This window comes from Peromyscus californicus, unplaced genomic scaffold (assembly GCF_007827085.1).
Source record: "Peromyscus californicus insignis strain IS unplaced genomic scaffold, ASM782708v3 Scaffold_10__1_contigs__length_136768540, whole genome shotgun sequence".
Lineage (NCBI taxonomy): Eukaryota > Metazoa > Chordata > Mammalia > Rodentia > Cricetidae > Peromyscus > Peromyscus californicus.
In genome coordinates, this window is record NW_026294391.1 from 29,337,528 (window position 1) to 29,365,206 (window position 27,679).

At 39.7% G+C, this 27,679-nt stretch overlaps 1 protein-coding gene across 1 annotated transcript in view; it reads left to right on the top strand.

Annotated features, from left to right (window-relative positions):
- Positions 1 to 27,679, top strand: part of LOC128100676 (serine/threonine-protein phosphatase with EF-hands 1-like) — a 112,517-nt gene that overhangs the window by 13,277 nt on the left and 71,561 nt on the right. Inside the window, exon 3 of the mRNA XM_052723207.1 lies at positions 25,847 to 25,974. Coding sequence (XP_052579167.1) covers positions 25,847 to 25,974 — 128 coding nt within the window. The remainder of the gene's footprint in view (positions 1 to 25,846; positions 25,975 to 27,679) is intronic.

The following is a 27,679-nucleotide window of genomic DNA, read 5'->3' on the forward strand; positions in this document are numbered from 1 at the left end:
ATCCATTTTGAGTTATTTTCACATATATGAGGTATGAGTATAAATACATTCCTTGTATGTGGATATCTGGTTCTCCCAATACCATTTGTTGAAAAGACTACTTTTTAAAATTGTCTTGACACTCTCACAAAATGAATTAACTGGAGGACTGGGGCGTGTAGCTCAGTGGTAGACTGTTTGCCTAGTGTGTGTGAAAGTCCTGGGTTGTGTATTCAGCACTAGAAAAAAATATGGGACTTCAGATGTAGCTCAGTTGGTAGAGTACCTGTGTAGCATGCACAAAGTCTTGTTTTTGATCGATAGCATGCTATAAAGCCAGGTAGAGAGCACATACCCATAATCCCAGCACTTAGGAGACAGATACTGAAGGATCAAGGTCATCCTTGGCTACCTTGCAATTTTGAGGCCAGCTTGTTTTATATGAAAGCTGTCGCTTAGACTTTGTTTCTCTTTTACAAGGTTACTGTAGGTATTTTGGGTCTTTTGTATTTTCATAAGGATTTTATAGTTAATTTGTCAATATATTTTAAAAATCCATATGAAATGTTTTGGGGGGATTATACTGAATATGTCTGGGGAATATTGCCAGCATAACAACTGAAACATGAAATCTATGAACATAGTATGTCTTCCCATTTATTTAGTTTTGGGTGCTACTATAAATAAGAGCGGTGGTACACGCCTTTAATCCCAGCACTCAGGAGGCAGAGCCAGGCGGAGCTCTGTGATTTCGAGGCCAGCCTAGTCTACAGAGCGAGATCCAGGACAGGCACCAAAACTACACAGAGAAACCCTGTCCCCAAAAACAAAACAAAAACAAAAATAAAACAAAAAAAGTTTATTTTCTTAACTTTTTAAAAATATTCATGCCAAGTGTGTATAAAATAACGGATTATTTTTCAAGACAGGGTTTCACTGTGTGGCCATTGCTATTCTGGAACTAGCTGTATAGACCAGGCTGGCCTTGAACTCACAGAGTGAGTCCTGGGATTAAAGATGTACGCCACCACCACCTGACTAATAACTAAATTTTGTATCCCCCAAAGTTTTTCTAACTTGAGTTATTAGCATGAAGAGCTAGTTATTTAGGGATTTTTATTTATGTCCTTTCATGTGAAAATAGGGTTAGTTTTACTTTCTTCCAGTGCTTTTCATATTACATTATTGCTTAATTATTCTAGCCAGATACTTTGTTTAAATACTGAACAGAAATAAGAGGGTAAATTTCCTTGTATTGTCCAGTCTTCATTGTCAACCTGACTGGATTTAGAATCACTTAGTAGACTGAGCATACTTCTGTGTTTATCTTTGAGGGCATTTCAAGATGGATTAACTGATAGGAGAAGATCCACTTTGAATGTGGGCAGCATAATCCCATGGGTTGGAGATTTGATAGAATACATTATTTTATTTTAATTAATTTTTCATGCAATATATTTTGATCATATTTCCCCTCCCCCAACTCTTCCCAGATCCTCCTCACCTACATATCCATACCCACCCAACTTTCCGTGCTGGCTTGTGCTCTCTCTCACTCTTTCTTTCTCTCTCATTCTAATAGGTCCATCTTTATATGTTACTTGGTCTTTTACACTTGCAGCTTTTAATATTCTTTCTTCTGTACATTTAGTGTTTTGATTATTATGTCATTAGATTATTATGTCATTGATTATTATGTCATTAGTGTTTTGATTATTATGTCATTAGAATGTCATTTCTGATGCAGTCTATTTGGTGTTCTATAAACTTTTTGTACCTTTATAGGCATCTCCTTTTTTATTTAAATTTTTTTCATTTTACATACCAACCACAGTTCCTCCTCTCTTCTCTCCTGCTGCTCCCCCTTCCCTCCTCCCCACCGTACCCGCCCCCCACTCCTCAGAGAGGGTAAGGCCTCCCATGGAGAGTCAACAAAGTCTGCAGTCAAGTTGAGGGAGGCCCAAGCCCCTCCCCCCTGCATCAAGGATGAGCAAGGTATGCCACCATAGGGAATGGACTCCAAAAAGCCAGTTCATGCACCAGGGATAAATCCTGGTCCCACTGCCAGGGGCCCCACAAACAGACCAAGCCACACAACTGTCACCCACATGCAGAGGGCCTAGTTCTTTCCCCTGCAGGTTCCCCAGCCGTCAGTCCAGAGTCCATGAGCTCCCACTAGCTCAGGTCAGCTGTCTCTTTGGGTTTCCCCATCATGATCTTGACCCCCACCCCTGCTCATACAATCCCTCCTCCATCTCTTCAACTGGACTCCAGGTGCTCAGTCCAATGCTTGGCTATGGATCTCTGCATCTGCTTCCATTGGATGAAGGTTCTATGATGACAATTAGGGTAGTCACCAATCTGATTACAGGGGAAAGCCTGTTCAGGCACCCTCTCCACTATTGCTAGGAGTCTTAGCTGGAGTCATCCTTGTGGTTTTCTGGGAATTTCCCTAGCACCAGGTTTCTCCCTAACCCCATAATGGTATCTCTATCAAGGTACCTCTTTCATTGCTCTGCCTCACTGTTCCTCCCCCAACTCAATCCCTCATGTTCTCATCCCTCATCCCATCCTCTCCCCCCTCCCAGTTTACCCAAGAGATCTGATCTATTTCCCCCTCCCAGGGTGACTCATGCATGTTTCTCTTAGGGTCTTCCTTGTTACCTAGTTTCTCTGGGGTTCTAGATTGTAGCCTGGTTATCCTTTGCTTTGCATCTAATATCTACATATGAGTGAGTACATACCATGTTTGTCTTTTTGGGTCTCGGTTACCTCATTCAGGATGAATTTTTTCTAATTCTATCCACTTGCCTGCTACTTTCATGATTTCATTGGTTTTTTGTTTTTGTTGTTGTTTTGTTTTGGTGGGGTTTTTTTTAACACTGAGTAATACTCCATTGTGAAAATGTACCACATTTTCTTTATCAATTCTTTGGTTTATGGGCATCTAGGTTGTTTCTAGGTTCTGGCTATAATGAATAATGCTGCTATGAACATAGTTGAGCAAGTATCCTTATGGTATGATTAAGCACCCTTTGGGTATATGTCCAAGAGTGGTGTTGCTAGGTCTTAAGGTAGATTAATTACCAATTTTCTGATAAACTGCCATATTGATTTCCAAAGTGGCTGTACAAGTTTGCACTCCCATCAGCAATGAAGGAATGTTCCCCTTGCTCCACATCCTCTCCAACATAAGCTGTTATCAGTGTTTTTGATCTTAACCATTCTGACAGGTGTAAGATGGTATCTCAGAGTTGTTTTGATTTGCATTTCCCTGATGGCTAAGGATGTTGAACAGTTCCTTAAATGTCTTTTGGCCATTTGAGATTATTCTGCTGAGAATTCTCTGTTTAGATTCATACCCCATTTTTAAATGGATTATTTGGTTTGTTGATGTCTAGTTTCTTGAGTTCTTTTTATATTTTGGAGATCAGCCCTCTGTCAGATGTGGGGTTGGTGAAGATCTTTTCCCATTCTGTAGGCTGCCATTTTGTCTTATTTACCATGTTCTTTGCCTTACAGAAGCGTCTCAGTTTTAGGAGGTCCCATTTATTAATTGTTGATCTCAGTGTCTGTGCTGCTGTTGTTATATTTAGGAAGTGATCTCCTGTGCCAGTGCATTCAAAGCTACTTTGCACTTACGTTCAGTGTAACTGGATTTATGTTGAGGACTTTGACCTACTTGACTTGAGTTTTGTGAATTTTTTGTGATAGATATGGATCTATTTGCATTCTTCTACATGTGGACATTCAGTTATGCCAGCACCATTTGCTGAAGATGCTTACCTTTTCCTGTTGTACAATTTTGGCTTCTTTGTCAAAAATCAGGTATTCATAGATATGTGGATTAATGTCAGGGTCTTCAGTTTGATTCCACTGATGCATTTGTTGGTTTTTATGCCAGTACCAAGCTGTTTTTATTACTGTAGCTCTATAGTAGAGCTTGAAGTCAGGGATGGTGATGCCTCCAGAGGTTGTTTTATTGTACAGGGTTGCTTTAGCCATCTTGGGTTGTCTGTTTTTCCATATGAAGTTGAGTATTTTTCTTTTGAGGTCTGTGAAGAATTGTGTTGGTATTTTGATGGGGATTGCATTGAATCTGTAGATTGCTTTGGTAAGATTGCCATTTTTACTATGTTGATCCTACCTATCCAAGAGCATTGGAGATCTTTCCATTTTCTGATATCTTCTTAATTTCTTTCTTCACAGACTTAAAGTTCTTATCATATAGGTCTTTCACTTGCTTGGTTAGAGTTACCCCAAGATATTTTATGTTATTTGTGGCTGTTGTAAAGGGTGATGTTTCTCTGATTTCTTTCTCAGCCCATTTATCATTTGCATATAAGAGGGCTAATTTTTTTTTTTTTTAGTTAATCTTGTATCCCGCCACATTACTGAAGGTGTTTATCAGCTGTAGGAGTTTCCTGGTAGAATTTTGGGGTCACTTATGTATATTATCATATCATCTGCAAATAGTGAAAGTTTAACTTCTTCCTTTCCAATTTGTATCCCCTTGATGGCCTTTTGTTGTCTTATTGCTCTAGCTAGAACTTCAAGTACTAGTGCATATATTGAATAAATATGGAGAGAGTGGACAGCCTTATCTTGTTCCTGATTTTAGTGGAATCACTTTGAGTTTCTCTCCGTTTAATTTGATGGTGGCTGTTGGCTTGCTGTAAATTGCCGTTATTATGTTTAGGTATGTTCCTTGTATCCCTGATCTCTCCAAGACCTTTATCATGAAGGGGTATTGGATTTTGTCAAAGGCTTTTTCAGCATCTAATGAGATGATCATGTGATTTTTTTTCTTTCAGTTTGTTTATATGGTGGATTACATTGACAGAATTTCATATGTTGAACCATCCCTGCCTCTCTGGTATGAAGCCTCCTTGGTCATGGTGGATGCTTTTTTTGATGGGTTCTTGGATCCATTTTGCCAGCATTTTATTGAGTACTTTTGCATCAATGTTCATGAGGGAGATTGGTCTGTAATTCAATTCTTTGTTGCATCTTTGTGTGGTTTGGGTATCAGGGTAACTGTAGCCTCATAAAAAGAATTTGGTAATGTTCCTTCTGTTTCTATTGTGTGGAACAATTTAAAGAGTATTGGTATTAGCTCTTCTTTGAAAATCTGGTAGAATTCAGCACTGAAACCATCTGGTCCTGGGATTTTTTTGGTTGGGAGACTTTTAACCACTGTTTCTACTTCCTTAGGGGTTATTGGTATATTTAAATAGTTTATCTGGTCTTGATTTTTTTTTTTTTTGGTTTTTCGAGACACGGTTTCTCTGTGTAGCTTTGTGCCTTTCCTGGGACTCACTTGGTAGCCCAGGCTGGCCTCTAACTCACAGAGATCCGCCTGGCTCTGCCTCCCGAGTGCTGGGATTATAGGCATGCGCCACCACCGCCCGGCAATCTGGTCTTGATTTAACTTTGATATGTGGTACCTATCCAGAAAATTGTCCATTTCTTTCAGATTGTCCAATTTTGTGGAGTATAGGTTTTTTGAAGTATGACTTAATGATTCTCTGGATTTCCTCAGTGTCTGTTGTTATGTCCCCTTTTCATTTCTGATTTTGTTAATTTGGATATTCTCTCTCTGCCTTTTGGTTGGTTTGGATAAGGGCTTGTCTGACTTGTTGATTTTCTCAAAGAACCAACTCTTTGTTTCTTTTATTCTTTGTATTGTTCCCTTTGTTTCTATTTTATTGATTTCAGCCCTCACTTTCCTGGGTGACTTTGATTCTTTTTGTTCTAGAGATTTGAGGTATGCTGTTAAGTTGCTAGTGTGAAATTTCTCCAAATTCTTTATGTGGTCACTTAGTGCTACGAACTTTCCTCTTAGCACTGCTTTCATAGTGACCCACAGGTTTGGGTATGTTGTACATTCATTTTCATTGAATTCTAGGAAGTCTTTAATTTATTTCTTCCTTGACCCACTGGTGATTCAGTTGGTTGTTGTTCAGTTACCATGTGTTTGTAGGATTTCTGTAATTTGTATTGTTGCTGAATCCTAACTTTAACCCATGGTGATCCAATAAGATACAGGGGCTAACTCCAATTTTTTGTATCTGTTGAGATTTGCTTTGTGCCTGAGTATGTGGTCTATTTTAGAAAAGGTTCCATGAGGTGCTGAGAAGAAGGTATATTCTTTTGTGTTTGAGTGAAATATTCTATAGATGTCTGTTATATCCATTTGAGTCATAACATCTGTTAGTTCCCTTATTTCCCTTTGAAGTTTCTGTCTGGCAGACCTATCCATTGGTGATAGTGGGGTGTTGAAGTCTCCTACTATTAGTGTGTGGGGTTTGATGTGTGATTTTAACTTTATTAATGTCTCTTTTACAAATGTGGGTGCCCCTATATTTGGGGCATAAATGTTTAGAATTGAGTCTTCAACTTGATAGATTTGACCTGTGATGAATATGAAATGTCCTTCTCCATCTCTCTTGATTAATTTTAGTTTGAAGTCTTTTTGTTAGTTATTAAGATAGCTATACCAGCTTGTTTCTTAGGTCCATTTGATTGGAAAATCTTTCCCAACTTTTTACTCTACAGTAATGTCTGTCTTTGAAATTGAGGTGTGTTTCTTTTATGCAGTAGAAGGATTAATCCTGTTTTTGTACCCATCCTATTAGCCTGTGTCTTTTTATAGGTAAATTGAGTCCATTGATATTAAGAAATATTAATGACCAGTGATTGTTAATTCCTGCTATTTTTTGGTTTTGTTGGTGGTAGCGTGTGTATTTCCCTTCTTTTGGATTTGTTGGTGTGATATTATCTATTGCCTGTGTTTTCATGGGTGCAGCTAAGTTCCTTGAGTTGGAGTTTTCCTTCTAGTACTTTCTGTAGTGCTGAATTTGTGGATACGTATTGTTTAAATCTGGTTTTGTTGTGGAATATCTTGTTTTCTCCGTCTATGGTGATTGAAGTTTTTGCTGGGTATAGTAGTCTTGGCTGGTATCTGTGGCCTCTTAGTGTCTGCGTCTGGAAAACATCTGTCCAGGACCTTCTGGCTTTCAGAGTTTCCATTGAGAAGTCAGGTGTGATTCTGATAGATCTACTTTTACATGTTACTTGGCTTTTAAATTTTTTTTTAATTTTGTCGAATATATTTTCTGTGCCTTTGAGCTGGAATTCTTCTCCTTCTTCTATCCCTATTATTCTTAAGTTTGGTCTTTTCATGGTGTCCCAGATTTCCTGGATGTTTTGTGTTAGGAATATTTTGGATTTAACATTTTCTTTGACCAATGAATCTATTTCCTCTATTGTATCTTCAACACCTGAGATTCTCTTTTCCATCTCTTGTATTCTGTTGGCTATGCTTGCTTCTGTAGTTCCTGTTTGTTTACCAAGATTTTCCGTTCCAGAATTCCCTCAGTTTGTGTTTTCTTTATTGTCTCTATTTCAGTTTTCAAGTCTTAAACTGTTTTCTTCACCTGTTTGATGTTTTTTTCTTGGCTTTCTTGGCTTTTTTGAAAGGATTTTTTATTTCTTCCAATTTTTTGTTTGCATTTTCCTCCATTTCTTTAAGGGAATTTTTCATTTCCTCTTTAAAGACCTCTATCATCTTCATAAAGTTATTTTTTAAGGTCATTTTCTTCTGCTTCACCTGCATTGGTATGTTCAGGTCTTGCTGTTGTAGGATATTGCTATTTATGTTGTTGAATGTATTCTTACCCTGCCATCTACCATCTGGGGTGGGGTAGTTACAGGTACAGGTGTTGATTCTTCCTCCAATTGGTGGAGGTGGTGCCTGTACCTCTGGGGGGCTGCTCTTCCTCCAATCAGAGCAGGTGGAGCCTGTGTATCCAGGCGGCCTCTGAAGCCGTGGGGGATGGTTGTGTGTGTGGGAGGATGATGGGTCCCACGTGTTTGGGGCTTGGGGTGGGACTTGTAGTTACAGGGTCCAATAGGTGGCAGGGGTGGTGGAGTGGCCTGACTGCAGGAGTCTTACCTGCTGACTGGCTGCTGGGGGCTGTGATGGGTGGGCAGGCATCTCCCTCTTTAAGTTAGGAAAATTTTTCTTCTATGATTTTGTTGAAAATATTTTTTGTGCCTTTAACCTGGTTTTGTTCTTCTTCTATACCTATCATTCATCGATTTGGTCTTTTCATAGTGTCCTAGATTTCCTGGAACTTTTGTGCCTGTCCTTTTTTTAAAGATTTAGTGTTTTCTCTGGCTGAGCTATCTTTCTTCTACCTTGTCTTCAAGTCTTATAATCTATTGGTGAGGCTTACCTCTGAGGTTTTTGTTTGACTGTCTGAATTCTTCGTTTCCAGTTGTATTTTTCTGTTTGAGTTTTCTTTAGGGATTCTATTTCTTTGTTGAATTCTGCCTTCATGGCTTGAATTGTTTTCATTGTTCTATTCAGTTCTTATGTTTTCATGAAGGCATTTATTCATATGCTCTTTAATGTCCTTGAATATATTCCCAAGTCTTTGTCTTGTGCTTCAGCTAAATTGCTTTTCTCAAGGCCTACTGCATGATGTTACTGGCTTCTGTAAGAAGCATATTGGCTTGACTGTTTATGTTTGTGTTTTGTGCCAGGATCTAGGCATCTGGAGTTATGATGTTTGAGGTGTTCCTTGGTGTAGATATCTGGTCTTGTCATTGTTGGGTGGGTGTTCTGTTCTTTGGTTGCTGTTGCCCACTCTGGATCTTAGCCAAGTATTTTAGATTACTTCCACCACTAGGTGATTAGATATTAAATTACTGTGTCAAGGGATAGGGATAATTTGAAAGCTCTTTATAGAAAATAATAGCTTTTAGGGCTGTGGGCTTCCTGGTAGAGTGTTTCTCAGGGTCAGTGGATAACACAAAGGAATGGAGATGGGCTGGAAGGGAAGACTGAGCTGGTCTGAAGGAAAAATCTAAGGAAACCCTGGGTCTGTGCCAAAATGTGATTCTCCAGGGTATGGAGGTGGTGTGGGAGGAGGGCTCTGGACTAAGAGTAAGTCTGGAAAGGGGATAAATTTTAATACTTGCACTGAATTTCAATGCTTAAATAATAATTTAATACATAAAATACATAAAGTAGCTTAAGGGAGAAAAGATTTGTTTGGGCTCCCAGTTCCAGGTTACCATCCATCATGGTGGGGAAGTCATAGAGACAGGAGCTTGAGGCCGCTGCTCAGGTTGCATCTTCAGACAAGAAACAGAGTGATCTGAATGCATGGTGCAGTTCATCTCCTTTTTTCCGTTTGTACAGAGCAAGATCCCTTGTCCAGATTTAAGGTGAATATTCCTGTTTCAATTAAAGTAATCAAGATAATTCCCCATAGGCCTATTCAGAGACCTGTTTTCCAGGTGATTCTAGAGTCTGTCAAGATAACCACACTAACCACCACAGGGCTATTTACTTATAATTCTTTTTATTTCATTATCTCCTGTTCAATGTGTTACTCAAAGTTTATTATGACTTCATATAATAACTATCTGAAATGCTAATACAATGCTGTTTACCCTCATTTATCCATAGATGAACATTTTATTTAAAAAAAGATTTTTTTCATCTGTGATGTGTGTGTGCACATGTACATGTGCCTGTGTGTAGAGGCCAGAGATTGATTTTCTGTGTCTTCTTTGGTCATTTTAACCATAGGTTTTGAGAGAGGATCACTCAGTTAACCTGTAGCTCACCAATTCAGAGATCCTTCTGTCTCCACCTCCTGAACAAGAGATGTTACAGGTTCTGTCTCCATACTTATCTTTATGTGTAAGTGTTGGGGATCCAAATTCAATCCTTCTGCTTGGGGAGCAAACACTTTACCTATTGAACCAGCACCCTGTCCCCATAAATGTTCACATTTTTAGAAATGTTGGAAGATATAAAAGCAAATAGAAATAAGACTCATCATTCTGCTCCCCATAGATTACGGACTCCAGATATTTTCTTGAGGTATTTTAATCATCCTAAATGTTAGTTTTTTTGAAGCCTTGCTTGCAACACAAAATATTGCTATATATAAATATTTCTCAATTTTTATAAGTGTTTTGTAGACAACATTTTCTCCATTGATAAGTATATCATTTCAGAGATAAATTATACATATTGAAGTATTTTTCTAATATTGCAATTTTATGCTAAATAACACTTGGAAGAATTTCTTCATGCAAAGCTGTTTATTTTAGATTACTTCTACAATCAAGTGATTAGATATGAAATTACTGTGTCAAAGGCTAGGGATAATTTGAAAGCTCTTGATAGAAAATAATAGTTTTTAGTTCCTGAGTATTCTAGAAAGTGTTCACCATATTGCACATGCATTTCATTTACTCGTTTTTTTACTCTTTATAGTAAACCTGAAAATATTTTAATTTTCTTTTCTTTTGGGACAGTGTCTTGCTTTGTAGGCCAGGCTGGCCTCAAATCTGTGTTAATCCTGCTGCCTCAGCCTACCAGAGTGTTGTGAGTTATGCAAGAGCCATCAAGCCCTGCTCTTGAGTAAAGTTTCATCATTCCTCTTCGTATAGTTGAAGCAGCTGATGGCAAATACTTGTCAAAATTGCACAGCTTTCAACTATGAGAGTTGGGATTGGAGCTCATGCATTTTTGGTACAAAGTGGTTTTGCTGCCAGCCATTCCACCCTCCTATGCCTCCTACAGTTGCTCCTTTCAGAAATTATCTTTTCATTTTATTTTGTTTTCTTGTGACAGAGTCTCGTGTATTCTAGGTTGCTCTCAAACTCACTGTATAGCTGAAGATGACTTTGAACTCTTTTTGATCCTTCTATCTCTTCCTCCGGAGTGTTGAGATTACAGACATGTACCACTAAATCTGGTTTACTTGGCGCTGAGGATCAAACTCAGGGCTTTGTACATTCTAGGTATGTGCTCTACCAACCAAGCCACATCTCCAGCCCTAAAATTAGCTTTCATTAAGTTTACTTATATAAAAATATGTTGCTAGAGTTTTTCTGCCTGGCCCACAGTCAGGGCAAATCTCTCTCACCCGCCAGTTCTAAGCCGCTCAAACCCGATCAAGTAAACACAGAGACTTATTTTGGTTACAAACTGTATGGCCGTGGCAGGCTTCTTGCTAACTGTTCTTACAGCTTAAATTAATCCATTTCTATTAATCTATACCTTGCCACGTGGCTTGTGGCTTACCGGTACTTTACATCTTCCTTGTCCTGATGGTGGCTGGCAGTGTCTCTCCCCCCCAGCTTCCTGTTTTCTCAATTTTCCTCTCTGTTAGTCCCACCTATACTTCCTGCCTGGCCACTGCCAATCAGTGATTTATTCATTGACCAATCAGCAACACATTTGACATACAGACCATCCCACAGCAAAAATACCTTCTGTTTCTGTAGTGCTTACTTATAGGCTAGGCCCTTTTGTGTATATTTGATCTTAATAACCTGGTATGAAGGTGTATTCTTGTCAGAGTGGAAACTGAGGTTTTGAGAGGAAAACTGATTTGCTCAATAATTGTCACGGCCATGGCCAAAACTTAATACTTACTTCTTGGGGTCTGACTGCTTAAGTGTTTGTTTTGTTTTATTGTGTAATCACCCAGCTCCATCACAGTACTCTGGCTGTGGTGTACTGTGGCAAGTTTGAGGAAGACTAGTCTGTGTAGAGTTCTAGCACAGGCTCAGAAGCTATGCAAAACAAAACAAAACAAAACAAAAAACCTGTCTTGAAAAACCAAAAAAAAAAAAAAAAGAAAAGAAAAGAAAAGAAAAGAAAATCAAGGCCATTTTCTTCTTGTGGGTTAGGCACCATCTATACACATAAATAGCATCTAGACTTGTACTATTGCTATGATTGTTACTATTTTGCTTCTTTTGTGATATGTAATAGATAAGAGAATACAAGTCATAGCTATCCTTCATTGAATACTTACTGCATTCATTCATTTTCACTAAAACTCTTAGAGGAAGCTCTGATTAGTCATAGGCAAAGAAACTTAGACTTGGATTAGAGAATTATTAAGTATTAGCCACTAGTTGTAGGCAGAGGCTGAATTAGTGCCAGCTCTACAGTGTCCAGAGTTTAATTCCATCTGTGTGTGTTTGGGTGCATGTATGTATATGCATGTGGAGGCCATAAGGCAACTTTGGCTGTTGTTCCTCAAATGCCATCCATGTTATTTTTGAGATGAAGTCTTTGACTGACCTGGAGCTCACAAAGTAGGTTAGGCTGGACAAATTGAGTTCTGAGGCTCTGCCTGTCTCTGCCTCTTCTGCTCTGAGATTGTAAGTGCATACATACCATTATGCCCAGCTTTCTAGGTATCAAACTTGGGTCCTCATGCATTTACAGTGACTGGGCTATTATCCCAGTCCCAACGTTTAAGTCCTGTGTCATATGCTATCCTGACTTGGAGAACTGGAATTTATGCAATGAACAGAAATTAAATATAATTTCTTTCTGCTGAAATTCACTTTGCACTTAAACTTTTATGTTGATGGGCTTTCAGCTAATGATCTATTGCTTTTTGTTCTACACAGAGCACTCTAAGAGCACTAATATGTTTTATTTCTGCCCTTGAAACCACTTAGAAATATATCTCATTAAATGCTAAAGAGCAGAAAGCAAACACCTCTTTGGCTTTGAAGTTTGATGCTTAAACTATAACAGAAAAATTCTCTAATGGAGATTTTTTTTTTATCAAACTATTTGTTCTTTGTTTTTCATTAGAAATCTGAAAAAATGGGGAGCGGCTGGAGCAACAGCATAATAAAGTGCTTGCCATGTAAGTTCAAGGACCTAAATTCAGTTTCCAGCACCCATATGAAAAATGGAATGGCAAGTTACTGTAATCTCAGCACTGTAGAGGTGGAGAGGATCTCCCTGGGGCTTACTGGCCAACCATTCTAATTGAGTAAGTGGGCTCCAGATTCAGCCAGACACTGAGTCTCAAAAAATGAGGCAGGAAGCGATTGAGAAAGATACCTGTCGCTGATTTCTGGTTTCCACATACATGCACATGCATTTGAACACACACACATGCATATGCATGTACACGCGCACACACACACACACAATTAAAATCTGAAAAATACTAAGTAGCACACCAAACATTTCTCTAATTCTTGATAATTTAAAAAAAAATAAATTTAGGAAAAAAAGAGTTCATTAACTTCAAGTTAATTTAGTTATTTAAAAATCTCACAAGCTGCTCACAACTGCTGGAGGGATTCTCTGTGGTTACTTCTAGCCCTATGTTCCCCAGCCCCTCGCTATCAATTATAAATGTATATTTAAATTTAGGACCATATGGAAAATGAATTATGATATTTCTTTGGCATTCCCTAAAGAATGTTCTCCCCAGTTTAGAGAGTCTTTTGCCACTCCTGTTATATTTGTTATTGCGGTTGCCATAAGCACTGGGAAGTGTAGCGGCAGCCAGTGTCGCCGGAACCTCCCTTGTTTCCCTTCTTCATGAAATACAGATACCAGATAAGATGTGTTGTAACTGGTGTCTGTCACTGAAACTCTGGACTGAAGAGAGCTGCAGGGACACTGCTTTCCCCATTCTGCCTCTTTTGCTTGTCCCCTCACTAGCTGTTACCCATAAGCCTCTGGGTATGTTAAGTTCCTGCTCTTTAATTTTTTTTCTTTTTGTGTGTATGTGTTTGTATGTATGTGAGTGGTATGTGTGCGTGTGTGTACATGTACACACCTCTGCATGAATGGAAGCCAGGAGGATTACATAGAGTATGCCTTGTTTTACCTCTTTCTGACTTATTTTTCTGAGACAAGGTATCTTGGTGAATCTGGATCTAGGCTGGCAGCTGAGATGCGTACCCCATCCTCCTGTGTCCACTCCCTGCAGTGTTGGGCTTACAGGCAAGTATAGCTCAACCTGGTCTTTGACTTGGGTGCTGAGGTCTGAACTCAGCTCTTCAGATTTGTACTGTGAGTACTCTTAGCCTGCTGAGTCATCGCTCCAGCCCCCTTCCTTTTCTCATGAAATTTTGGTTTGCTTCACTTTGCTTTCCTTCTAACTTCCTGTTCTTGACAATTAAAACCTACAAGGACTGTGAATCCCCATATACTCATTGGCTAGCTTCACTTGTTGACGTTTTGCTATCCTTTCTCTCTGTCCATCCTCTCTCTTCTTTTCCATTTGAAAAGAAAAAAAAAACTAGAGCCATTATGATGTTGACCTATATATACCTCGCTATGAATGTCCTAAAAAGAGAGCTATTCTCTTACATAATTACAAAACCGAATCACATTGAAGAAATTTAACATCGGTGACATCTACAAATAGATAACATTGCATTCAGACTTCCCCAGTTGTACAAAATTGCTCTCTCCGTTCTTCCTCGTCAGTCCTAGACCAGGGAAAATGATCTGATAGATTCTTAAATCTCTTCAGAATTCAGTGGAGCATGTCTGATCTGATTTTGCTCAACTTCCTGGCAGAACATGGCATTCCTGCACACCCCTTTCTTAAAATAGCCATTGCCCTTGGCTCCAGTGACAACACCTTCTCCGGGATTTCCTTTTATGTCTTTGTCTTAAATGTTCACACTGGCTCCACTTTCTTCCAACTTTTAAATACTGAAATTCCTGTGGGTTTCTCTTAGGCCTCTTACTTTGTCGCCCTTATACTCCCCTTTGGTGGCTTTATGACTTTAATCATAAGTCTTCATTTTTCACCACATCATATATTCCTAGTTTACTGAGAATTATCATAAGGACTTTTCTTTGTAAAAGGAGATCACTTGTTTTTCATTTCAAATTGTAGTCCCTCTCAATAATAGTGAATCAATCACTTTTTGATATGGTAATATGTTTGCCTCGAGACTTGTGTAGGATTGATATTCCAAACATTTTATTGTCTGAGTAAAATGGGCAAAAATCCCAAATCAAGCCAAAATAACAGCCTAGTTCCAACAACCTTTTTATTCTGTATACCAATTAAATGGATTTTCACTTTTTTCTTTATTTTCTGTGTGATTAGCCCACCTTTGCTTTTAAAATCCTCATTATTTTCAGACCCTGACAGAGGCTATTTAAGTATCATTTTTTGAATCAAGAGTCTTTAGAAGGCAGAAAATAAAATACCTCTTAAATGATGTGGCATTATCTATTTAAGTGACTTTTTTTTCACCAGCTTCAAGTTTTTTACTAGGCCAATGTGCCATCTCTATGGCTGCATCCTGTTAATCACTAGAAAATCCTGTTGCAGAGAGAACATATTTCAAATTAATAAAGGGCACTACCTAAGCTCCAGTTGCCAGTTATTTTTCATAATCAGAACATTTATATAATTGCGATTCATAGTCTATTAGGCTTTTAGCAGGTGTAAATGACAAAATGCTAATTGTATTTGACCTATGAATAACAAATGTGGTAATATAACTCAGATTAGTAATTAATAGCAAGGGAGACAAAACAGAATTGTTATCAAGATAGTTAATATTTTTCTAAGTAAGATTAAAGATCATTACTGGACTGTTGCATAGGGTACATTTCCTATGAAAAAAATTAAAATAATTAAAAATGATGTTGATACTTGTCTACATTTCTTTTAGATAGTTAAGAATATAATAGCATTACCAATTAGATATCTTCACAATAATGATTCTTTTAGAAAATTTGATACTGCTTTTGTCCTGTTCTGAGTGTTTTACTGAGCTGTCTTGTTTTATTTTGGTATTACCTAGATACATCTTCACATTTTCCTACATTAGTGTAGCCAAGGATTACACTTGTAATATAAACTTTCATAAGATGGCATTGTGCCATCTCCCTATTAGATAAAATGGGGCTTTAAATGGGGTATTTAAAAATCCAAGTCCTAATAAATATAAAGAATGAGTTGGAACATGACTGTTCTGTGACCACAACAGAAGCAATTGCTTTAAGCAAAACTCTGATATTTTGTAGGACAGACTATACACATAGTTTCCAAGCATGTTACTGCAAATTGTTTATTAAAAGGATACAAAACAGTACTTCTTTGGTAGAAGATTTCTGGTCCTTTGAATACCACCTTTACCAAGCTATCCAAGTTAGCATAATCATTGATGAGACTGAACATCGTGTGCTTATGTTTTAAAACATAAGCCTTTTACATTTTTTAGATTCACTTTTTATTTTGTGTGTATAGTAGTTTTATGTGCATATATGCATGTGCATCATGTGCATGCCTGGTGCCCGGGGAGGTCAGAAGAGGGTATTTGATCTCCTGGAACTGGAGTCATGGATGCTTGTGAGCCATCATGTAGATGCTGGGAACTGAACCCTGGTCCTCTGCAAGAACAGTAAGTGCTCATAACTACTGAGCCAATTTTCTGGCTCCATCGTGTGCTTCTTGATATAACTGTTCCAAGAATGACACATTGCTTATCCTAGCAAAATATATAACCCAAATAGAATTGAGAAGAAATAGCAGAAAAATTAAAATTGAGGGATAGTTTATAAACAACTATCCTATACTCTTCAATAATTTCGGTGTTGGGCTGAAGAGATGGTTCAGTGGGGCAATTTCCCTTAACTTCTGATTCTTCCAAGAATTTTCTCCAAGCCTCATCATCCTGATACCCTCCCCTGCCCCTACAATGTTTTGTGACACCTCAGTTCTTTGATCTCCGGCGTTTAGCAGCCTCCTCCACTACTGAGATTTATTTGCTTACTTTCATTTCCTGCCACAGTGGCTTACCTCTGATATCTTTGCAGTTACTGTCTGATTCTCTTACCTCTTTGTCTACATTGAAACCTCTATACCTTAGGTTCTGCCCGTGTGGCTATTGGTTTCAGTTCCCTCTGGGCTTAATTTTCTTCTCCATTTATCCTTCCCCACCCTTGACCATGCCAGTTAACAGGTTAGCCCCGGCAATGACACTTTAGAGTATTTATTTATTTATTTATTTATTTATTTATTTTTATTTTATTTATTTATTTTTTTTTTTGGTTTTTCGAGACAGGGTTTCTCTGTGTAGCTTTGCGCCTTTCCTGGAACTCACTTGGTAGCCCAGGCTGGCCTCGAACTCACAGAGATCCACCTGGCTCTGCCTCCCGAGTGCTGGGATTAAAGGCGTGCGCCACCACCGCCTGGCTGAGTATTTAAAGAGGTAAATTGGGAGTGGTGGCACATGCCTGTAATCTCAACATTTAGAGGCAGAGGTGAGGATTGCAAATCCCTTGACTATAGAGAGAGAACCTGACATAAACCAAACAACCAACAAAATAAAACAAGACTTGAGACAAAAGGTCATACTAGGAAAAAAATAATTTTCCTGAAACAACTTGATGGCAAAACAAGAGGTTTTTGTAGTTTTACTTACATTTTTCTACAGGGATAATTCATTTATTCATTGTTTATCTAGTTTTATCTAGCAGTAGTAGGGGTGAAAATCAGGGTCTTATACATGCTAGGCAAGTGTTCTTCCACTAGGCTACATCTGTATCAAGTCTTTCTTAGTTTTGAGTAGCCTGTGGAATTTGTCTTGTTTTTCCAGAAGTTTCTGACTGAGCGTTAAGTTTTACTCATCCTCTTTTGTTCGTCAATAGCTATTTTCAACTTTGCAATAATAGGTTGGCTGCAGCTGTGTCTGTAAAAAAGCCGATGGTTTGAATATTTTCTAATTGGAAAGGATCGTAGAGACCACAGAAACCCGACATTGTCAGTGTTCACAGGAGAAATGATGACCAGAGAGGTTACGTGATTTGCCTGAAGTTACACAGCTGGTACCTGGGTCAGTAAAGACCAAAATGGAAGTCTTCTAAGTACAAATTCAGAACTTAGTTGTTTTGGTTTTTTTTTTTTTTTTAAACTCTTATAGATAGGGTTGGTAGGTGGATGAACAAGTAAATAAAATGTAATATAAATGACTTCTAATTCTTACTCTTCTCTAACTGGAAAGCCAGGGGGTTCTGACAAAGATAAAATTATCATCTCCATTGTCACTTGATGTGATGGTCCTAAAACACTTACCATTATTTGGAGATTGAGCTTCATGATTTAGTTTCTTTTTGAAGAAAATGTCTGGAGCTGGGATGATGGCTCAGTGGTCAAGATCACACAGTACTTTTGTAGAGGAATGGAGTTATATACCCAGCACCCGTATAAGACAGCTCAGCAGCACCTCCCTCTCCAGGGGTCTAATGCTTCAAGAATCCACAGGCACTTCTCTCTCTCTCTCTCTCTCTCTCTCTCTCTCTCTCTCTCTCTCTCTCTCACACACACACACACACACACACACACACACACACACACACACACACTTCAAAAAACACTTTTAAAAATGCCTTTCAGAGACTGGCAAGATGATTTGGTGTGTAAAGGGCTTGCTGCCAAGGCTAAAGACCTGAGTTTGATCCCGGCACCCATATGATGACAGGAGAGAATTGACTCCAGCAAGTTGTCCTCTGTCTCCCTTATGTGTACTATTGCACACACACACACCACCACCACCACCAGCAGTAAATAAATAAGTGTAGTTTAAAAATGTAAAAGTGTGTCCTTCAGGACTGTCCCTTGCTCTGCAGAGAAGTCAGAGTTTGTGGATGAGCGGGGCTCAATAAGCTCTTTGCTTTGCTTGCCTCCTATTTTAGTCCGTTTTCTGCTGCTGTAACAGAATACTGCAGACTGTGTGATGTATAAAAAAAAAGGCATTTATCACAGTGCTGGAGAAGTGGAAGTCTAATATTAAGGTATTGACATCTGATGAAGGGCTCCTTGCTGCCTCATAAGATGACTAAGGACATCATATGGTCAGAGAGCCTGTGCATGCAGAGAGAAGAATGGGGCTGCATCATCCTTTCCTTAGGAACCCACTCCTAAGATAACAGGACTAATCAATTCACAAGGGACCTAAGGACACCCCGGAAGTCTTATCTCTTAATATTGTCATGCTAGCAATCATATCCTTTTTTTTTGTTTATTTTGTTTTAGTGTGTGTGTGTGTGTGTGTGTGTGTGTGAGAGAGAGAGAGAGAGAGAGAGAGAGAGAGAGAGAGAGAGAGAGAGAGAGAGAGAGAGAGAGAGAGAGATCCATTCTGTAGCCCAGGAGGCCTAGAACTAACTGTGTAGTTCAGGCTGGATTTGAACTCACGGTCATCTTCTGCCTTAGCCTCGAAAGTGCTGGCACTACAAGTGTGAATCACCATGCTTTGTATGACTATGACATTTAACATAGAAACCATGGCACTGTTCAAGAAGTAGGCTTTGTGGCCATCTCATGTCTGCAAAGCATGTGCTTAATGTTCTCACAAGTGGAGCTGGAAGAAGGACTAGAATAACCTCGCTCTCTTGCATGTGGCAGCTATAGAATATAGATAAGCAAAACTAACAATAATGACACCTGTAGTCCCCAGAAAGAGGTGAGCCATACTCTAGTCTTAACCATGCTTTGAGCAGTTGAGGGAATGGGTGTGTTTCCTTCTCAATTAAAGCCTTTTGCCACTAGAGGATCCATTCTCTTTCCAATTCATTTAAATTCTTTTTAATCAGCTCTATTGCACTTGTGCTCCATGTCTTCCTGACTGGCTGCCAGGCTCCTTAAAAGTACATTAGCAATTTGCTCATCCTGGTGCTTCCTCAGAAGACCTTTGCCAGCAGAATTTCAAAAGCAGAGTCTGAATGCCTTATCATTCCAAATACGAAACTTCAGGTTTAAAGAACTGCCTGCCAAGGAAGCTCCTGTTTAAAAAACAAAAAACAAGCAAGATAAGACATCTCTACCAGTCACCATAAAGAGAAACACATATAGAAAGAGTGAATCTCTGATTCTTGAGCCGTCTCTTAGGCTCTTTTCCTTCTGTTGGTTTGTCTTGTTCAACTTCAATGTGCTAGTTTTTATTTTATCTTACTATATTTTATTTTGTTACATTTTTTTTTTTTTTTGGTTTTTCGAGACAGGGTTTCTCTGTGTAGCTTTGCGCCTCTCCTGGAACTCATTTGGTAGCCCAGGCTGGCCTCGAACTCACAGAGATCCGCCTGGCTCTGCCTCCTGAGTGCTGGGATTAAAGGCGTGCGCCACCACCGCCCGGCCTTTGTTACATTTTTTTTAAAAAATGAATGTATGAATGAGGTAACCCAGACCCAGAAAGACAAACATGGTATGTACTCACTTATAAGTGGATATTAGCTGTAAAGTAAAGGATAGCCATTTTACAATCCACAGCCCCAGAGATGCTAGGTAACAAGGAGGGCCCAAAGAGGAATGCATGGATTTCCCTAGGAAGGGGAAATAGAAGAGATCTCCTGGGTAAAGTAGGAGTGAGTGGGGATGGGAATGGGAAGGATCAAGTGGTGGGGGAGGAATGGATGGAGAAAGTATGGGGAGAGAGGACTGGAATTGGAGAGCATTTGATGGGGGCTGGTGTCAGTGGAGTAAAAAAAAAAAAAAACAGGACCTGCTTAGATCTCAAGCTTTCAACTTCCTGGGTCCTCCAATTCAGGCCCTTCTAGAATTCTATACTGGTATTTTGAATACTTGGGCCACAGTTGACCAATAAAATGGGTTTTGATCCATACCCTAGTCTTTTTGAGCATTCAACTTCCTCAGAAACCTCTCCAGGAGAGGTTAGGAGATTGATAGGGCAGGAGTAGGCATACCAACAGCAGGCCTCTAAAACCTTATTTGGTGCCTGAGAGTCCAGCTACACACTGCAGGGCAACACTAGCCAGCTGATGACCTTCCTCTGGATTGGAAAATTCCAAAGTAGCATGAGGTAGAACCCAGATGTGATAGACTACCCGAGGGGTTGTTACTTTGATACATCCAGCCCAAGGAGGTGGAGATCTTTGTTGTCTAGCTCTCACCTTGTTGGACAGCTTAAAGCTGCTTCAGATCTTGCTGTATCGATGTGTAAGACGGTCTGTCTTCCTGATCATATTAATCCTATGCAGGAGGAGAAAAGAGTTACTGCCATATGTATCCCTTGGAAAGCAACAGCATAGGTTTAGTAAGTTACCTATCCAACTTTTTTTCCCCCAGCATGGATGGTTTTTCTATTGCCAAGTTGCTTTTGTTTGTTTTTTTTTTTAATAGATTCTTGTCTCTGGTGATGATTATTATTGTGGCATTTTGCCAGAAATAAAAAAAATCCGGGTAAGAGGTGGGTGAGCAAGACAAATCAGGGACATTTACTTTGTGCAGTCATCATGATGTAGATAACTTGATTTGATTTAATCCTTCCTATGAATTGTCATTAGCCAGAGTTTGCAAAATAAGGCAACTGAGATCCAGAGATAAATTGTTTGTGATCACCTTGCTTGTCAGTGAGAGAATGCAGAGCAAGACTCAGATCTCTAATCTAGAACCTAGGTGCATGATCATTGTGCTATAGAACCCAACATGGCATTTGGGATCAGCCACAAGTCACTAGGCAGCACATAGAATGGCTCTGTATGATGCTCACCCCACATTCCCCATTCTCATCCACCCCACATTCCCCATTCTCATCCTATCTTGTACTGCTCTCCGTAGAAATATCCCTATGTAAGAGGAATGCCTTCTCTCTGTAGGCAACCTTCACGGTAAATGTGATCTGTGCTGGAATTCTTTCTTTCCTTTTTTGTTGTTGTTTTAACTATTTTTATTTCTTTAATAATATATTTCATTTAAAATATGTTTTGTCCACAACTTCTGGAGGCATCACGATCCCTGACTTCAAGCTCTACTATAGAGTTACAGTAATAAAAACAGCTTGGTACTGGCATAAAAACCGACATGTGGACCAATGGAATCGAATTGAAGACCCTGACATTAATCCGCACACCTATGAACATATAATTTTTGACAAAGAATCCAAAAGTGCACAATGGAAAAAAGAAAGCATCTTCAACAAATGGTGCTGGCAAAACTGGATATCAGCATGTAGAAGGCTGCAAATAGATCCATATCTATCACTGTGCACAAAACTTAAGTCCAAGTGGATCAAGGACCTCAACATAAATCCAGCTACTCTGAACCTGCTAGAAGAGAAAGTAGGAAGTAGTCTTGAACGCATTGGCATAGGAGACTACTTCCTAAATAGAACACCAGTAGCACAGACTCTGAGACAAACAATCAATCAATGGGACCTCTTGAAACTGAGAAGCTTTTGTAGAGCAAAGGATACGGTCAACAAGGCAAAGCGACAGCCTACAGAATGGGAAAAGATCTTCACCAACCCCACATCTGACAGAGGACTGATATCCAGAATATATAAGGAATTCAAGAAATTAGACATCAAAATGCCCAACAGTCCAATTAAGAAATGGGCTATAGAACTAAACAGAGAATTCTCAACAGAGGAAACTCAAATGGCCGAAAGACATTTAAGGAACTGCTCAACATCCCTAATCATCAGGGAAATGCAAATCAAAACAACTCTGAGATACCACCTTACGCCTGTCAGAATGGCTAAGATCAAAAACACTGAAGACACCTTATGCTGGAGAGGATGTGGAGCTAGGGGAACTCTCCTCCACTGCTGGTGGGAATGCAAGCTTGTACAACCACTTTGGAAATCAATATGGCGCTTTCTTAGAAAATTGGGAATCAATCTCCCCCAAGATCCAGCTATACCACTCTTGGGCATATACCCAAGAAATGCTCAACCACACCATAAGAGCACTTGTTCAGTTATGTTCATATCAGCATTGTTTGTAATAGCCAGAACATGGAAACAACCCAGATGCCCTTCAACTGAAGAATGGATAAACAAAATGTGGTACATATACACAATGGAATACTACTCAGCAGAGAAAAACAATGGCATCATGAGGTTTGCAGACAAATGGATGGATCTAGAAAAAATCATCCTGAGTGAGGTAACCCAGACTCAGAAAGACAAACATGGTATGTACTCACTCATAGGAGGATACTAGATGTGGAACAAGGATGACTGGACTGCTACTCACATCACCAGGGAGGCTACCTGGAAAACAGGACCCCAAGAAAGACACAGGGATCGCCCAATGACAGAGAAATGGAATGAGATCTACATGAACAGCCTGGACATGAGTGGGGGTAATGAAAGGCGAGGGTTGAGGGAAAGAGAGCTTGGGGGAGCGGGAGATCCCAGCTGGATCAACAACAGAGAGGGAGAACAAGGAATAGGAGACCATGGTAAATGAAGACCACATGAGAATAGGAAGAAGCAAAGTGCTAGAGAGGCCCACAGAAATCCACAAAGATACCCCCACGATAGACTGCTGGCAATGGTCGAGATACAGCCCGAACTGACCTACTCTGGTGATGGGATGGCCAAACACCCTAACTGTTGTGCTAGAAACCTCATCCAACTACTGAGGGATCTGGATGCAGAGATCCATGACTAGGCCCAGGGTGGATCTCTGGGAGTCCAATTAGCGAGAATGAGGAGGGTTTATATGAGCGAGAATTGTTGAGACCAAGGTTGGATAAAGCACAGGGACAAATAGCCAAATGAATGGAAACACATGAACTATGAACCAATGGCTGAGGGCCCCCCAACTGGATCAGGCCCTCTGAGTGGGTGAGATAGTCGATTGGCTTGATCTGTTTGGGAGGCATCCAGGCAGTGGGACCAGATCTTGTGCTCATTGCATGAGTTGGCTGTTTGAAACCTGGGGCCTATGCAGGGTCGCTTGGCTCGGCCTGGGAGGAGGGGACTGGACCTACCTGGACTGAGTCTACCAGGTTGACCTCAGTCTGTGGGGAAGGCTTTGCCCTGGAGGAGGTGGGGATGGGGGGGTGTTGGGGGGAAGGTGAGGGGGACCGGAGGGGGGAGAACAAGGGAATCCATGGCTGATATGTAGAACTGAATTGTATTGCAAAATAAATTAATAAAAAAAAATATGTTTTGTCATATTCCCCCTATTTTCTCTCTTATCCCCCAACACTGAACTTCTTCTTTTCCCCTACAAATCCCCTTCCTACTTTCCTGTCTTTGTGTGTGTGTGTGTGTGTGTGTGTGTGTGTGAGAGAGAGAGAGAGAGAGAGAGAGAGAGAGAGAGAGAGAGAGAGAGAGAGAGAGAGAGAGAGAGATTTAATTAGGGTTGTTTGCATGAGCATGGGTTGGGGGTTATTTACTTGAGTGAGAACAACTTACCAGTGGCTATACCATTGAGGAATATGACTCCCCCTCCCATAGCAATCATTAACTGAATATAGCTCCTTATGGAGGGGTGGGACTACAGGGACTCCTCTTCCATCTATGGTGGAATGTTGATGAGCCCAGTCATGTGCAGGTAATCCCCACTGATGTGAGTTCATGGATGTAACATCCAGTTAAGTCTAAAAGACATCATTTCACGATGTTCTTCTCCATCCTCTGTCACTTACATTCTTTATACTCCTTTTTAGTTGATGCTTCATTAGCCTTGGAGGGGGTAATATAGATGTCCCATTTGGGGATTAGCACTCAAAAGTCACTTATGGGGATGGAAAGATGGCTCAGCAGTTACAAGCACCTGTTGTTCTTACAGAGAACCCAGGTTTGGTTCTAGACACCAACATAGTGACCCACAACCACCCATAACTCCAGTTTCAGGAATCCAACACTTTCTTCTGACCTCTGTGGGCACCAGGCATACATATGGTGCACATACATACATGTAGGCAAAACACCCATACATATAAAAATTTAAATATCTTTTAAAAGTCATTTATTATCAGCACTTTGATTAGTTATGAGACTTTGCATTTAAAAGTCATTTATTATTAGCACTTTGACTAGTTATGAGTCTTTGAATTAATCATTTCCCACTGTACACAGAAATTTCTCCTACCCAGACTAAAGGTAGTACCAATCTATGGGTATAAACACAAATATTTAGAAGGCAGTTTGATATCATGTCCATTTAGCCAAACAATAGTAGTGAATTTCCTCCTGGGGCCTTATGACCTCCTCAGCCATGAGCTATCAGCCAGATTTACAGTACCAGGCATGCCTTCCTCCTTTGGAGTGGACCTCAAATCCAATCAGAAACTGGTTACCCCCCATAACCATCATGCCATTCTTGCTCCAGTGAGCATGTCTTGCTTGTGGTAGTGTATTGTAGCCCTCAGAGTTCACAGTTGGGTAAGACTATGGATGACTTTTCTCCCCCCAAATTCTACATAGTACCTTTCAGCACTAAACTAATTAGCCATCAGAGAGGAAGCTTCCAACTTGATTTACCAGCTGAATTACATACATGATGTAGCAACATCATGCCTCCAGAAATAGGTTCTTATCATCTAGTTTGGGTGAGTAAACAAGAATAATAGCAATAGGCTGTGTTATTTAGAGGGCCTCTGGGGTCTCTCTGACCATAGGGAGATATCCTATACCTGTGGAGTATTTGACTCTCAGCTGGCTGAAGACTTTCACTAGACTCCAGGATGAGAGGCTCCTTTCCCTTCCACATCCCTGTCTTTCTGTTCTGCCTTAGAATAAAACCTAGGACCACGTGCCTAGAGGTGACACCACCCACAATGGTCTGAACCCTCCCACATCAATCATGAATCAAGATAATGCCCTATGGGTCAATCTTATGGAGGTGTTTTTTTTTTTTCAAATAAGTTTCTCCTATTCCCATATATGTCTAGATTTCTATCATATTGACAAAAAGCAACCAGCACACCCATATTTCCAAGGGTTTATTTAATTCATTGTTTCTAATGGTGGCAAGATACTCCATGGTATGTATTCACTGCAAGTCTACACTTTTTTTCCTAGTGACTGACAGCCAGGAAGCATCAAATTCAGGCAATCTTACTTTAAAACTTCTACCCTTAATGGCTATGACATCATTGTTCTCTGAGCTCTCTGAGTGTTTGAGACTTAAGAACATTTTATAAAAAGCATAAAGGTCAAACTCATTGTTTATAATGTTCCTATTTTCTAGGACTAAGAAATTGATTGTTTTTTGTTAAAACACCTGCTTCCCCTAAAGCTGTATGTAATTGTTTTTCTCTGCCTTTCATATCCTGTGGGTCTGCAGCGCTGAAAGCCGCATTAATCATCCAAACCTGGTACCGACGGTACAGAGCCCGACTGAGGGTTAGACAACATTATGCCCTCGCCATCTTCCAGTCTATCGAATATGCTGATGAGCAAGGCCAACTGCAGGTCTGTTTGGCAAGTGTCTCCCCCCTTCTTGTTATTGAAGGAATGAAACTGTGGGTCTGTTTGAAGCTGAGGAACCTTGATGAAATGCTTTCTTAGAGGCTGTAATGACCATTGTTTTGTAACTAGTTGTTAAGGGATTGTCGTTTAGGGAGATGGTATTTCTCAGTTTTGAAGTTCACATTTTTTAGAGCAATGCCAGATGTCTAGCTAACTAATAAAAATAGTCTTTTTCTATTTCTTGAGCATATTCCATAATGGTGAATAAAATCGTTACTTTATAAGTGGAATTTTTTTAAAAAATGGAAGTGGAAGGCTACATGTTAGGCAAACACTATACCACGGAGCCATAGCCTCAGCCCAGAAAAAATAGTTGTGTTTGCATATGTTGTGTGTGTAGGTGCAGGAGCGTGTGCACATCCATGTGTATGTGTGTGGAATGGGTATCAGTCCTCAAGAGCGGTCCACCTTGGCCTTTTTGAGATAGGATCTTTCAGTGAGATCTAAATCTTCCCAATAGGGTTGGCTTTTAGGGAAGTGATTCCTGGTGACTTTTTAAAATCTCTGCCTCTCCAGTTCTGGGATTACAAATGGATACCACCCTGTTGGGTTGGCTTTTAGGGAAGTGATTCCTGGGACCTTCTTATCTCTGCCTCCCCAGTTCTGGGATTACAGAAATACCACCGTTCGACTTTTTTTATATAAGTTCTTCGGATCAAACTCAGGTCCTCATAGCGAGCACTTTGCCAACTAAGTTATCTCCAAAGCCCTTCAGACAGGCTACTTTTAGGCCTTAAATAGAGAAGGTTTTCCAGGGAACAAGCCTATGAAAGTTCTAAAAGAAAATATGTGAATGTGGAAGTCCTTTATAAAATGATGGCACAAATTCATAACTCTAGCTTTAATACTCACTAATAAAAATGAGTACCTTTTAACCATAAAATGATCTTGAAAAATATTCAATATAGTTATGAATGAAAGAACCCACTTACGGAGTACTACCTAGAGTTTGTCCCCTGCATGTAAAAGAAAATTAAGCATTCAACCAACTCTGAAAAAAGATACACAGCAAATTCTGCATAATGGCTGCTGGCAGGGACAAGGGTGGCATTGAGGAGTGGGTAGGGATATTAAGAGAGATGTCATGTTCCTTTGGTATTGGTTAAAGTTTTAACAAGCATATTTAAGTATCAGATTATAGTCTTTAAAAAGAACTAAGCAAATTTCATAAAGAGTTAAGTTGGCAAATCTCTTCTTGGTAGCTATTAAAATGACACAGGTTAGGCCAGGCATGGTAGTGCTTGTCTTAAATCCCAGCACTCAGGAGGCAGAGGCAGGAGGATCTCTGAGTTTGAGGCCAACCTGGTCTATATAGTGAGTCTGCGGACAGCCAGGGCTACACAGTGAAACCCTGTCTCAAAAAACAAACAAACAAACAAACAAACAAACAACCCACCACCACCAAAAACAACAACAACAACAAACCCAACAAGAACAAAAGAGACAGGTCATTCAATATTCCCTTTGCTTTTATTAGGAGCTCATAGTGTTGGCTGTCTTTTTTCAAGTATTTATTTATTTGTTTGTTTGTTTGTGTATAGGTGTTTTGCCTTCATGTATGTCTGTTCACTGTGTGTGTTCAGTGCCCAAAAGAGAGAACTGGATTCCTGAGACTGGAGTTATAGATAGTTGTAGGCTGCCATGTGGA